A 14,406-nucleotide genomic window follows, 5' to 3' on the forward strand; every position below is an offset into this window, starting at 1 on the left:
AAGTAAAATTAGTGTTCAGATTAGATGAGTTTTTGACTCAAAATCGATCAAAATCGCACCGCAAACACCCTAGTTGAGAGCTAGCTGCGAGTGGTAAGTTGGAAAGAATGAGAAACTGAGAAAGGTGAAATAAGAGGTTAAGAGTTGAAGAAGGTGATAAAAAAAAAGTATTTTAAAATTTTATGAAATTTTTAATGGAATCAATAAAAGTGTTGCATATGTCATATATATGTTGCATGTAGAAATAAATAAATTTGCCAAAAATTCGAACATTCCATTCTTGATTATCAAGAAATTAGTAAACACTTTAGAATATGCTATACTACTTGATGTTTGGCATTTAATCAAGCCATTATACCCTTAATTATTAGGATACAGCTATTAGTCCATGGCCTTCTCTTATAAATAGATGTTCTAATCCGTAGTAATGACCATACTAATTCTATGGTAAACGCCAATTAAAAGAGAAAAAAAAAAAGCCTAAATCATCATTAGTAACGTCCCATAAAAGTGTTATGTCTATATCCGGTGGTGCAAGTAGTACCTCATCAGCAATAACAGGTAACATGCATACGATCTCTTTTAATTATTATTATTACACTAAATTAAAGATATTGGGAATAAACTGATAGTGGATAAGAGTCAAATATGAAGTAGTGAATAATTTAAGACCGCACAACCATATAAGTTTACATATGTAATGTATATAATGTGTCCCAATTAAGTTCCAACGTATTAATATGCAATTTCAAAGTTTAATAATTGAATGAATAACAATGAACATGATAACCTGTGTTTATGTACCCTGCAAGAATAACAGATTGCGACGAACTGGGTATTGTAGTGGGGGAAGAAGTGGAGCATGTAAGAGAACGCATTTTTTGGGGACCACATAGTAAGTTTTCAGTTCATAATTGTTTTTGAAGAAAAGAGATCAACACATTAAGGTGGAGTATACAAAGAGATTGCTGTTCCCATATTATCCCTGAAAAATATCACTAATATCAACAACTACACTCCTTATATAACTATTGAACGATTATCAACCGCCTGGGCTGTTTTCATTCCAAAAGATAACTTCATTTTTTTTAACTAATATTTTAAAGAGCAATGTTATATCATCAGTAAATATTATTGTTTTTAGTAAGTAATAATTTGTATTCATTTATAGACATTTTGCATACAGAAAGTATATAATTTGTACTTTACACTTATATTTACTAAAATTTGGTACACATGAATCAATACAGTTTATATCCATATTTTTTAGAATTTGCACACATAAATGAGTAAAATTTATTTGTTAAAAAACAATTTAGTATTTATACTAGTGAGTTTCTCTATTTTAAATCACGGAAAAATATTCAATCAATCGCTTCTTGTAATGCAAGAAAGTATTTTTATACACCACATTTTTTTGCAGTTTTCAAATATTTATAAAAAGATGAAAACTCAGGTGAAGTCGACTTCACGTAAATTTGATATTTGAGAGTCGTTAGATGAAAATTTAGTCAAATCAGTCAAATCATCTAACCACTCTCAGATATTAACTTCACATGAAGTCGACTGCACCTGAGTTTCTACCTTATGAAAACTCTTATATATGTGTTTTGAAATTTGCACAGGTGCGTATAAAAGGCAGATATATAAGGCAGCGATTGCAGGGGATTGGAGTAAAGCTTTAAGATATAATATAACTGATCCTAGTCGGCTCTGTTCTGCTTTGACTAAGCAAGGAGACACAGCTCTTCACATTGCAGTGAGCATGGAACAAACCAGCTTTGTAGAAAACTTAATAGATCATATGAGTCTGGAAGACATGCAAATTCGCAAGGTAGATGGCAACACTGCCTTTTCTATGGCTGCCATTTCAGGGAACCTGCAAATTGCTAAATTACTACTTCACAAGAATCCAGGATTGGTTTGGATTAAAGGACACAAAAACATGCTTCCAATTGAATTGGCATGTTGGGCTAATCAGCCTCTTATGGTGAATTATTTGTTTGAAAATACTCGACTGGATTATTTGAACCGTCACTTATCCATTGAAGAAGACATTGTTAGGGTGTTTTTCTTGGCACTTAACACCAGCAATTATAGTAAGTCAAACTCTCCTTCTTTCTTTCTTTCTTTTTTTTATGATATATATTTATGTAAACACAAAAGTGGCAATCCTGTGACATTATAGGTGTCGCATCTTCGTTGTTGGATATGTATTCCGAACTTGCCAGGGCTGAAAACAATGATGGACTAACTACATTGGAAGTCATTGCCAAATTGCGTGAGTTTTCTCAAATCTCAAATCTTAAATTTTTATTTTATTTTATTTTATTTATTAGTTGTTTTAGTATTAGCCTCGGAGGGTGATGGAGCTGGATATAGAGACATTGTGCGTATGGTATTTGAGCATATGGAAGGGGAGGAGTTTGAGTGTGCAAGAATTTCAGAAGCAATGTTTGATGCAGCAAAATTAGGAAACGACATGATTTTGGAATTTATGTTTGGATACAATGCAAATTTGTTGATGGAAGTGAATTCAAAGGGGCAAAGCTTACTTCACATAGCCATTCTAAATCGACGAGTAACTACATACCAATTAATATTGAGCAAGGGTGCATACACCAATGCTATTCTGCAATTCCTTGATTTTAAGGGAAACAATATTCTTCACTATGCTGGAAAGCTTGTAGCTCCAGAAAGATTTGGAACACCTTGTCATTCTCTACTTCTCAGTGAGGAACGATGGTTTCAGGTCAATTTACACATTAATTATTCTTAACATCTTTCATTTTAGTAAACTTATCATTCATACACGTTACTACATTTTTAGATGATTCTTCTAATTGCATTTTGAATAGGTTTAATTACTCTATCTATAATTTTGCGAAATTTTCAATTAGGTTCCTATATTTTTTTTCCTTTTAATTAGGTCCCTGCACCAAATTTTTTTTTTCAATTGAGTCCCTATACTTTTTTTTTTCTTTTATTTGGATCCCTACACCAATTTTTTTTAGTTGAGTCCCTGTACAATTAAGCCAATTACTATTAAAAATGACCTAATTAAAAAAAAAATTTGGTGCAGGAACGCAATTAAAAGAAAAAAAAAGTATAAAGACCTAACTAAAAATTTTGAAAAACTATAAGAATCAACAAAACAATTAAACCTTATGAATATTTTTATTTTAAAAAGGTTTATTATATATTAAATATTAACTGCAATATTTTTGTATAATATTAACTCTCAAGACTTCTTATATACTAACATTTCTAATTGAGTAAGAGCAAAAAATTTGAATTGTTATTGTAGGAAAACATATATAAAAATATTAACTAATTGTTAATTAAAAAATGTTTTTCTTTTGAAAACTCTAACTAAATTAATTCTAAATAAAATCTTTTTAGGTATTCTAAGTGTAAATTATAAGGTGAAAACTCACCTGCAATTATTTTTATGTGAAGTTACTAATTGAGAATCGTTAAACAATAACTTAATCAAATATGTCAAATCATCTAACATTTTTTTACTAATAACTTCGTATAAAGACAACTGCACGTGAGTTTTATCCAAATTATAATTGTTGCACTAATTTATTAGTTGAATAACAAGTCATAAGAATATAAATTGGTTGATTGAGAGAGGAACTAAGAATGATTCAATCTAAACCAACTCGTTTTGATCTGAATTATACATAGGAAGTGGCAAGCATAGTTCCAGGTGCATTTAAAAGCATGAAAAATGTGAAAGGACGAACTCCAGAGGAAATATTTTATAAGAAACACAAAGAGCTTCATGAAAGAGCTATGTCAGAACAGAATGAAACAGCAAACAATTTTATGATTATTGTAACTCTTGTTACCACATTGGCTATAACTGCTGCTCTAACTATTCGGACCAACCCTGTTCAAGGACCAACTCCTATCCTTAAAGAGACCACATGGTACATCATATTCCTTCTATCAATCGTTGTTATAACAACCCTCCTTGTTTTTTCAATGCTCTTCTTCACTTCAGTTATACACAGCCCACGCAAGCAGAAAATGTTTGACCAGGTCAATGCTCGTCATCGGAAGATTGCAATTGGGTGTTTGTTTCTTTTTCTTTCTATAATCACCATTACTTTCACTGCTCTTTGTGCTGGTATTTTAATCTTCTCTTTCTTCCCCAAATGGATCTTTATTTTCATAATGGCACTTGCTTCTGTGCCACTCGTCTTCTCTTGTAAGATATATGATTTTGTTATCCCAATAAGTCTTTTGGTACATAAGAATGATCTTTTCTGAAAGCTCATTCCAATATAAGAAATTATTGAATAGTGACCAATTTTAAAATAAGGCCGTCAAACCAATGCCAAATCAAATTGGTCATTAGCGATCAATTCAGAGACTAACTGTTTTTGGTCGTGGAAAAAATCAATCGATCAAATTGTTCGTTAAAATCAGTCTCTATCCAAAAGTTTCTTGTCCAATTTGTTTGGATGGAAGATAGAAAATGAGAGGAAAGAAAATGAAAGGAAAGAAAATGAAAGGAAAAGTTGATTTTTTTATGTTGTTTGGATAAAGAGAAAATGAATGAAAAAAAATAGATAGAAATTTTTCTTGTGTTTGGATGAAAAGAAAAGTAAGAAGAGAGAAAATCATAACTAAGTGAAATTACATTAATACCATTCTTTATATTATATATAAATTATAATATACCAATATATTTAAATTATTTTTTTAATAAAAAAAATTATCCAAATTATATTTCAAAATTTTAACGTATTTTCTTCATTAAAAAAATTATTTTTTTGAATTTATTTTTATGAATTTATTCTTTTTTATTATGTCATAAATAAAAATATATATTATTCTTTTTAAAAATATATAAATAAATGATCCCGTAAAAGAATAATAAAAACTACTCATACTTTACATCATTAATCTCCTTAAGTATATTTAAAAAAAGTTTCACTAAATTGTATTTGCAAAATAAAATATTATCAAAAATTGGTAGCATTTCTTTCCAAGTACGTACGACAAAAAATTATATACAATTTTTATAAACATATAATAAAATGCCAAAAAAGTAATAACCAAAAGAACTCCTAAAAAGTACTATTATATCATCAGACAACACTTTTCAAAAGGGTAATTTTGATGGTCAGCAACATCGCCTACTTCCAAAAAATCAATTCTACATAGCTTGAGCCATCTGTACCCATCTATTTCAAAAAAATAAAGTTTCTCCGAGTCAAAATTATTAACACAGGATCGATTTTTACTGGTACTAAGCAGTGTACTTGTTGTTCCCAAACATCTTCAAGTTATGATTCCTGCACGAGCATATACAATAAAGACAAATTAATTCAAAGATCAGAGTTGATCATGATAATCTATTTTATCGATGTCTTTCTATTTAAACAACCAGTCAATCTCAAAGTATATATACATAAAGATCAATATTTCCAACAATGGTTAACATTAATAAAACAGAAAATGATAGAGTTCTTTAAATACATGAAGATATACCCATAGTATATGACACTCAGAAACCCATAATCAATTAATGAAAGCAATAACCTCAAATTAATCAGAAATTTAGGTGCGTATAAAAGTTTTACCTGTAATGGTTAATGTTTTAAGAAAGTACCATATCTCCCAAGTGAACACCAGCAGCTGTCATGAAATGAAAAAGAGCATCCAATCGCATTTCAGGTGGGATCCCAAAAATCTGGCGCTTTTTCTGCTCATTTTCACATAAAAACTGATAACACTGCATCCGAGTTGAACCTATCAGACCCAAGTCAGTCAACATATTCCATACATCTGATTCGCTATAAAGGCGATGCCTACTTTGTTGCATAATAGCCAACCCTTTTTCAGCAATTGCAACTTGCCTTTCAATTAACGAGACTTGCTTTTCGGCAACCGAAACTTGCTTTTCAGCCATAGAAGCTTGTCTCTCAGCTGATTCAACCTGCCTCTGAGCTACGTCATGTAGCTTACTAGATAGATAAGTACCTCTTTGACAGCATCGGCCATGGTAGTAATTTCCAAAGCAACTTTCTCATATTGTGCCTCCAAAAAATCATTCATAGGAGACTTACGCTTTGTTCCTCTTGACGTCGAAGTCCCACATAATTGATTTGGTTGACTATGAGGAGCACTTGGTGAATCTAAATTAGCAGAAAACGTTGGGGTATCATGTCCCCTATTAACATCTATGTCAGAAAATTCAATATTTTCAAATGAGTCATTCAAATCAATGTGATCTCTATCAATTTCTTGAATCCTTTCTCGTCACGTAGCAGCCCCTTTACCAGTAGCTCTATCAGCTCCGAACAACTCCTTCAAAGTATCATAATGCTTAATTTGCATTTTTTTTCCATTTTTCTGCTTGTGGTTTCTCCTACATAAACAAGTGTTGAAATTATTCGTTAACTAACTTCATCAATAGTATAAGTAATAAAAGCAAAGTTTAAGATACCTTAATAAAGTCTTGCCACACTTCCTCTTCAGATTCAAACTTTCTAGTTACAGGATTCCATGCAAACCTACTTAAGTGATGAAATAAGTCATATGCCTCAGCAAAATGATCTTTCAATGTCTTCATTCTATTCTTTATGTGATTCTTTGTTATGTGAGGGCCTATTGCTATGCTCAAAGTCTTCACAACATTGGCATATGCTTCAGTTGTCCACGAGCCATCATGCCTATTACCTTTTGATACACATTCCACATTTCGAATGCAATGTTATCTCTTAACAACGATGCATGCCTATATTTCTCATCACATGGTTGATTTGATTGTGATCTATCTATGCTTTGTTCTTGTAGCAATTCTCGATCAACCGCATCAATTATAGACTGATCAACATCGACATCCATTAAAAAGTTATGCAGTATGCAACATGCCAAAAAATGTCTCGCATAGTTTCAAATGAATAATAAGGTTCTATGCCACCGGCTATAATTGGGAATCTTTTCTTTAAAACTCCAAAACATCTTTCGATGACATTTCTTAATGAAGAATATCGGTGGTTGAATAGTTCTTTGGGATTTTGTAGCTCACGTACTGAATACTCTTTCAAGTGATACCGATGGTGTCAGTATCCCAGGCTTTAGCATAAATTCAGCATCACCTAAATAGTATTTTCCTACACCAGTTACACACAAAAATTAAAGAATTGCATACTTTGACTATGAATTTAAGTTTATATAGACAATTTCGTAAATAACACTAGCATAGACCTTCGGATATTCGAAGTGGATGTTCCCTACTTAAAGCATCTTTCAAAATTCTTGAGTCAGAGGCAGTTCCTTCCCAACCAGACAAAACATAAGTAAATTTCATATCAAACCCACAGGCAGCAAAAACATTTTGTGTGGGGTGATCTTTTCTTCCCCGAAAACGAGGGGCTTCCATCCTTGATACCTTCACACGGCTATGAGTTCCATCTATAGCTCCAATGTAGTCCTTGTTTGAAAAGTATATTGACATATTAACATAACAATTTTGTAATTATTTCATACACTATTTCATAAATGCCACTAACTAAATTGAAAGAGTTAGTACCTTAAAAAATGGATAGAATCGACTATTATTATGTATTTTATAAGGAACATCCTCACCAGATGGTTGCTTGAAGAACTCTCCCTCTAACGATAGAATAGCATGTAGGACATTGTGAAAGTGACGACTAATTGTCTCCCCTGAGCGGTGGAAGAAGAAAGACATGGTTCTAGTTTTCACATTATGACCTATAATATGTAGGAATTTAGCGACTTGTTCTTCAACGGTAGAGCGAATTGAATCCTTTACTTTACCAGTTCCTCTTAACTTTTGACATAACTGCCTAAATGCTTCAGGACCCATACGTATGACATCTCGACATTTTTCAGACGTCAGTAACTATGTCATTAACTGTGTACGCCTATTTTCTCTTTTCAAATTTTTGTTATTAATTTGCCTAGGCTTATATTGTGATAAGAATTCCAAAGAATACAACGTATGCACCGTAACACATGAAAGAGATGTGACACAAATCTGTTGTCTCTTTTCTAAGTCTTCCCTAATAGGAGGTAAGATTTGTATCTGTTCAGGATGATACAGATCAGCAGAAGAGAATTGATTAACTTGAAATCCTGAGTCAGGTATGATGTTTGTTTTGTCTCCTACTATCGCATCTTTGATATTCTCGCTATCCATCTATGAGAATATAATGTTTAGAGTGAACATATCAAAAATTGTAAATCACATGAAATATTAATCAATGCATTGGATAAACACCAAAATTTAGTGAACTTGGCAACTAAAAGTGTTTAATAATATAGTCATAAACTAATTTAACCGACCGATAAGAAATCATGTTATTTTTGTCCTAAACTAAAAAAACTCTATTTGCTTATTATTAAATTTATATTTTTTCGTACAAATTTGTATACGCAAATATATTTATATTAATTATGTCATAAGAAATTTATTAAACGGATCAAAATTAATAAGTACATATACTACATAAACATGATAATCACATGCGTGGATATAATACAAATATGTATATATGTGTTTATTAAAGGCTCAAGGTACTAGTGGGGAAGTTCAATAAGGGAGGAAAAAGTTTAACAGCAAATATAATCTTAACACAAAACCTTCCAAGTCCTTCAATGACATTGGATCAACTTCAAGCACTCTTTGCTGCTAAGGGACTCAATACTACTGGTGGACGAAATTGTGATCCATGTTCTAACTATTTTGAGATGAAAGCTTTATTATGGCACTGGTTGAATTCACAACTCCGTTCAACTAACCAGCAAGTGTACTGGGTCATCCAAGTAATAAACCTTACGTGAGTAAGGGTCGATCCCACAGAAATTGTTGGTATGAAGCAAGCTATGGTCACCTTGCAAATCTCAGTCAGGCAGATTAAAGGGTAATTGTGATTATTGGAATAAATAATAAAAAGGAATAATAAAAGGGATAGAATACTTATGCAAATTCATTGGTGGGAATTTCAGATAAGCGGATGGAGATGCTGTAGAGCCCAAGGACGCCTGCTCTCCTACTGCTTCTACTCAATCCTTCTTACTCCTTTCCATGGCAAGCTTTGTATAGGGGTTCACCATCAACTGTGGCTACTTTCATCCTCTCGGGAAAATGATCCTATGCGGTTGTCAGTCACACGGCTAATCGTCTGGAGGCATCACCCATGGCTGATGGCTACATCCCATCCTCGCAGTGAAAACTAATGCTCACGCACTCTGTCACAGTACGGCTAATCACCGGTTGGTTCCCGCTCCTACTGGAATAGAATCCCTTGATTCTTTTGCGTCTGTCACTAACGTCCAGCAGGTTACAAGTTTGAAGCACGTCACAGTCATTCATTACCGGAATCCTACTCGGAATACCACAGACAAGGTTAGACTTTCCGGATTCCCAGGATCCTACTCGGAATACCACAGACAAGGTGAGACTTTCCGGATCCTCATAAATGCCGCCATCTATCTAGCTTATACCACGAAGATTCTGTTGGGGAATCTAAGAGATACGCATTCAAGCTCTGTTGCATGTAGAACGGAAGTGGTTGTCAATCACGCGCGTTCATAAGTGAGAATGATAATGAGGGTAATCTGACTCATTACATTCATCATGTTCTTGGGTACGAATGAATATCTTGGAATAAGAATAAGAGAGATTTGAATAAAAGATAATAGAATTTCATTAATACTTGAGGTACAGCAGAGCTCCACACCCTTAATCTATGGTGTGCAGAAACTCCACTGTTGAAAACACATAAGCAAAAGGTTCAGGCATGGCCGAATGGCCAGCCCCCCTAACGTGATCAATGATCTCCTAAGATGAAGAATAAAACAAAACTGAGACCAAAGATGTCTAATACAATAGATAAATGTCCTATATATACTAGACTAGCTACTAGGGTTTACATGAGTAAGTAATTGATGCATAAATCCACTTCCGGGGCCCACTTGGTGTATGCTTGGGCTGAGCTTGATTAATTCACGAGCTGAGGCATCTCTTGGAGTTGAACTCTGAGTTATGACGTGTTTTGGGCGTTCAACTCCGGATAATGACGTTTTTTTGGCGTTTAACTCCAGACAGCAGCGTGTACTTGGCGTTCAATGCCAAGTTACGTCGTCATTCTTCGAATAAAGTATGGACTATTATATATTGCTGGAAAGCCCTGGATGTCTACTTTCCAACGCCGTTGAGAGCGCGCCAATTGGAGTTCTGTAGCTCCAGAAAATCCATTTCGAGTGCAGGGAGGTCAGATTCCAACAGCATCAGCAGTCCTTTTGTCAGCCTTCTTCAGAGTTTTGCTCAAATCCCTCAATTTCAGTCAGAATTTACCTGAAATCACAGAAAAACACACAAACTCATAGTAAAGTCCAGAAATGTGAATTTAACATAAAAACTAGTGAAAACATCCCTAAAAGTAGCTCAAACTTACTAAAAACTATATAAAAACAATGCCAAAAAGCGTATAAATTATCCGCTCATCAACTACTAATGTAGTTGCACTCTCAGGTATAATAATGTAGCAATTACATTTTGACCAATAAATGATTAGCTTTTTACCACTACACTTAGTTTTTGATTTAACTGTAGTCTTCATGTTAATTCAGTTGATCACTACACTTGGTTGCAATTTAAGTATATAATTAAGAAATCAAATCAATACATAAAAGGAAACAAACAAAAAGAAAATTTAGAAAACAAACATGTATAAATGATACTGACAAAAGTTCTTCCTATGACATAAACAGTTGACAAATAAATTAGAAGAAGCAACTAATTGAAGATTATGAATAGCCAAAAAAAATTTTTGGAAACAATTAAGGTGAAGTGGAACAGACTCCACATGAACGTTAATGAAACCTAACAAATAAGGAATGGATTTATACAAGCAACAATGCAATCATTTGTCATTTAAAAGTGTTTATCGGAAATATGAGTGAACTAGTTATGCATATGTAACAAAGACACACATAATAATGTCCATTCACATGCTCAGAACTCAGACCTCTTAACTTTTTGATAAGGAGAGTTCAAATAGAAAGCTAATTCTATACAACCCTCAAGAAGATCCTTGTGTACAACATCGAGTCTTCACTTAGTAGTACACACACACACGCCTCCTCAGTTTCCACTCTTATACATGCCTCATATCATGGCCCTTGTCATAATACACCATGCAATCCACTTCTCACAAAGAAACAGCACACACAAAGTTAAATGACATACTTCAGACCCATATTCACACCCATATGTGCTGTGATGATTTTTGCATTTTATTTTTGGAAAAAAACTACGATTACAACAGAAAAAGAACGCACATCCGGCTTGAGAATGTAGGAATGAAGATGCGGTGGAGCTGTCCCGAAAATGATGAAGCTGCTGCAGCAATGCTGACGGCGTTAGGAAGCTATGGCGTCGCTGTTGAAGATGATGCAAAAACAGGGAAGATGGAGATGGAGATACGTGTTTTCTTTTTCAGATTAGGGATTTTGATTTGTTATTAATAAAAGGGTATATATGTACTTTTACACATTTTTACACTTTCATCCCAGTTTTCTTCACAAGTTTGGGCAGAAAATTTTTAAGTGGGCCCTACATAGGCTTTTTTATTTTCCATTCAAGTTCCTTGCTAATCCAAATAGGGAAAAAATAAGTTTTTCATTGGTTTTCATCTTCTCCCTTTTCTTTCCTCACAAGTTCTATCATTCTAAACAAAGTGGTAGTGTTTCTTTAATTAAGTTGCTTAATACATTGTTGAACAAAAAGGCTATCAAGAATGTTTGTAAGATGTTTCTTTCTAGAAACATTAAAGTTGTTGTCACCTCTTTTGCCAAAATTTTTTATTTTTTTTCATATATATATATATATTCCGCAATTATTCGAAATTCCTAACTAGCATTCTTTAATTTTCTCTAAAAATTACATTATGCATGCCTTACAAGTACTTCCATCTTGTATTATTAGGGCTAGTAATGGGTAGGGTAAGGTAGGGTAGGGTTTGGACTCTACTCTAACTTTACCCGTGAGTTGAAAATCTTTTTTAAATTCTACCCTATTTTACTCATGGGTTGAGAATCTCTCAACCCTAATCCTATTCGTATCCTAAAGTACTAAACCCTACTCTACCAGCAGAAAAATAAAAAATTTTCAGCAAATATAAAATTCAACCATTTCAAATTTCATACATATTAATAAAATAGAAAATAAAAAACTAAGTTCAAATTAAAATTAAAAATAATAAAATCTTAAAAAAATTTAACATAAAATTACAAATAATAAGATCATCAACTAGTTTAGTGGTTATTTCACTTTTTATAAAAGGAGGATTGTGAATTCAACACTCACTTTTTCACTACATACATAATTTTTACATATATATTATAAAATATATTAGGAGTGCGGGTAGGATAGGGTAGGGTATACTCTGAACCCGTACCCTATCCTACCCGCAAGCAAACTCGCACCGCACTCTACCCTACTCGCAGCGGGTCGAGTAAACAACCCTATCTGAATAGGTTGGTCCAGATTAGATACATGCGGATAGAGTATATATTGCCAACCTTATATATTACTGAAACTAACAGTACTATAATCATGTGACACATGAAAAACTAGCGATCTTGAGAATTGTAAAGGAGAGTAACTTTTTTGTTAATATCAAGATGCTCAAGAACAAGATTAATAAAGAAGTACAATCTGTTATGTTAGTTTCGGGTTAGATTCTTGAGGTAGAGGAAGTGTATATAAGGCATTAGCCAAGTATTACTCAGTATGATTTTTCTAATAATAGCAATTCAGTTTTTGTTTTTCTGCAAAATACTCATCACTTCTGTTTTTCTGCTGCATAATTCTCTTCTTTAGTGTAGTTGCTAGTGTTCTAAGTCATTGCTGTCATTATCCTTTCAAACATGACATCACATTAGTTAGAAGAAAAAGTACTTATTTGTTTTGGTGGGAAACAAAAATAGTTAATATAGGATAAAAAATGTGAATATATAGACATAAATCACTTGATCCTTTGTATATATGTTTTGTTTTATGATCAATTCGATGACCAAATTTACTTTTTTTATTCATATCATACCCTTTTTCACAATCTAGAATATAGTTGACATAATACCATGCTTTTTGAATTATTTGGATAACAGTACTATTTTAAATTATATATATTCATACTCCTAAATGTAATAATAAGGTCCTCTTCAGTGTTTTAAAATATCGGTTATGGCGTTATGGCGGTATGGCGTGGCGGAATTTGGTCTCGCCGCCATACAGAGGCCACCACAACGTGGTTTTCACGGCAGGTGAAAAGGCGGCCGCAATTGAAATGGCGGAAATGGCAGAATTTTCGGATTTTTTGAAAAAAAAATGGGGGTAATTGGGTAATTTAGGAAACCCTAAGTGATACCTGTAACCTTAATTAGTCTCTGTTATTCAAAAACTTCTCTTCCTCTCTTATTCACGGAAAAAATGGTTCTCCGTCTCTATTCTCTCTTCTCTATGCCTGTCGTCGGCGCCGATCTTCGCCGCTGCCCGTCGCCACCCATCGTCGCTGGTGGTCGCCACCCGTCGCCGCTGGTGGTTACCGCCGTTCATCACCATAGTTCCCTCTCTTTCTGGTTCGTAGTTACATACATTCCCTTTTTTTTCTTCGTTGTTCGTTCAGTTCATCGTCTCCTTCTCTTCCCTCGTAAACCTCTCTTCTTTCAATTTTTTTCCGATCAATGTCAACTTCTAGACCAGCCCCTGATTCTAATACCCCTGTCCCTGCCTCTGCTTCTGCTGGTCATACTGCTGGCACTGCTCCTGCTCATCCTGCCGTTGCTGTCCGTTCTAGTAGAATTGAAACAATGGGGAAATGAGTCTATTAAAAATACTAGGAGAAGACAACAAAATAGAAAAAGGAAACTCCAAACAGGGATATGATGGTTTATTTCATCATTCTTTAGTTTAAACTTTAAAGATATGATGAGACAATGACTTTAGTCTTTCTTTTAAGTTTTTAGTTTTTATGTTTTATGTCTTATGTTTATTTGCTAAATTTTCTATTATATTTGTTTTATTAACGAGACATCTTATAACTAGAAAAATAATTATATAGATTAAATTTTATAATTTATTATATTTGTAATTTTTTTACATATTTTCTTGTACATATATATATACTTTTAAAGTAATCTGTCATTTTCATTATTTTTCGTAATATTATCTGCTATTATTTTATGGTAAATTTTTTACTCACCGCCATAAATCGCTATCTGCAATAAAAAAAACTATGGTCCTCTTTAATTTGTTTGAATAAGACCCCATGTTACGTCTTTAGTGTCTGCTTGGGATTTTACTTTTTATTTTTATAGTAATTTCATCCGTAACTTTATAAAGTGGTTGTT

The 14,406-nt window shown here is 33.2% G+C and overlaps 1 protein-coding gene across 1 annotated transcript; it reads left to right on the plus strand.

The window, feature by feature from the left end:
- Positions 1–453: 453 nt before the first annotated feature.
- On the plus strand, positions 454–4,281 carry LOC112701165 (uncharacterized). The gene is made up of 6 exons (XM_072198706.1): positions 454–561; positions 821–895; positions 1,626–2,099; positions 2,189–2,281; positions 2,349–2,752; positions 3,694–4,281. Exons 1-6 carry the CDS (start codon positions 516–518, stop codon positions 4,279–4,281), a joined length of 1,680 nt encoding a protein of 559 aa, XP_072054807.1. The 5' UTR covers positions 454–515.
- Positions 4,282–14,406: the final 10,125 nt, after the last annotated feature.

Source organism: Arachis hypogaea, chromosome 7 (assembly GCF_003086295.3).
Source record: "Arachis hypogaea cultivar Tifrunner chromosome 7, arahy.Tifrunner.gnm2.J5K5, whole genome shotgun sequence".
Lineage (NCBI taxonomy): Eukaryota > Viridiplantae > Streptophyta > Magnoliopsida > Fabales > Fabaceae > Arachis > Arachis hypogaea.

Excerpts from the sequence above, each read along its gene's own strand:
- LOC112701165 (XM_072198706.1), top strand. The coding sequence starts at position 516 with ATGTCTATATCCGGTGGTGCAAGTAGTACCTCATCAGCAATAACAG. Across the intron at positions 2,100-2,188 it reads ACTTAACACCAGCAATTATA|GTGTCGCATCTTCGTTGTTG; the intron begins GTAAGTCAAACT and ends GTGACATTATAG. Across the intron at positions 2,282-2,348 it reads GGAAGTCATTGCCAAATTGC|TATTAGCCTCGGAGGGTGAT; the intron begins GTGAGTTTTCTC and ends TAGTTGTTTTAG.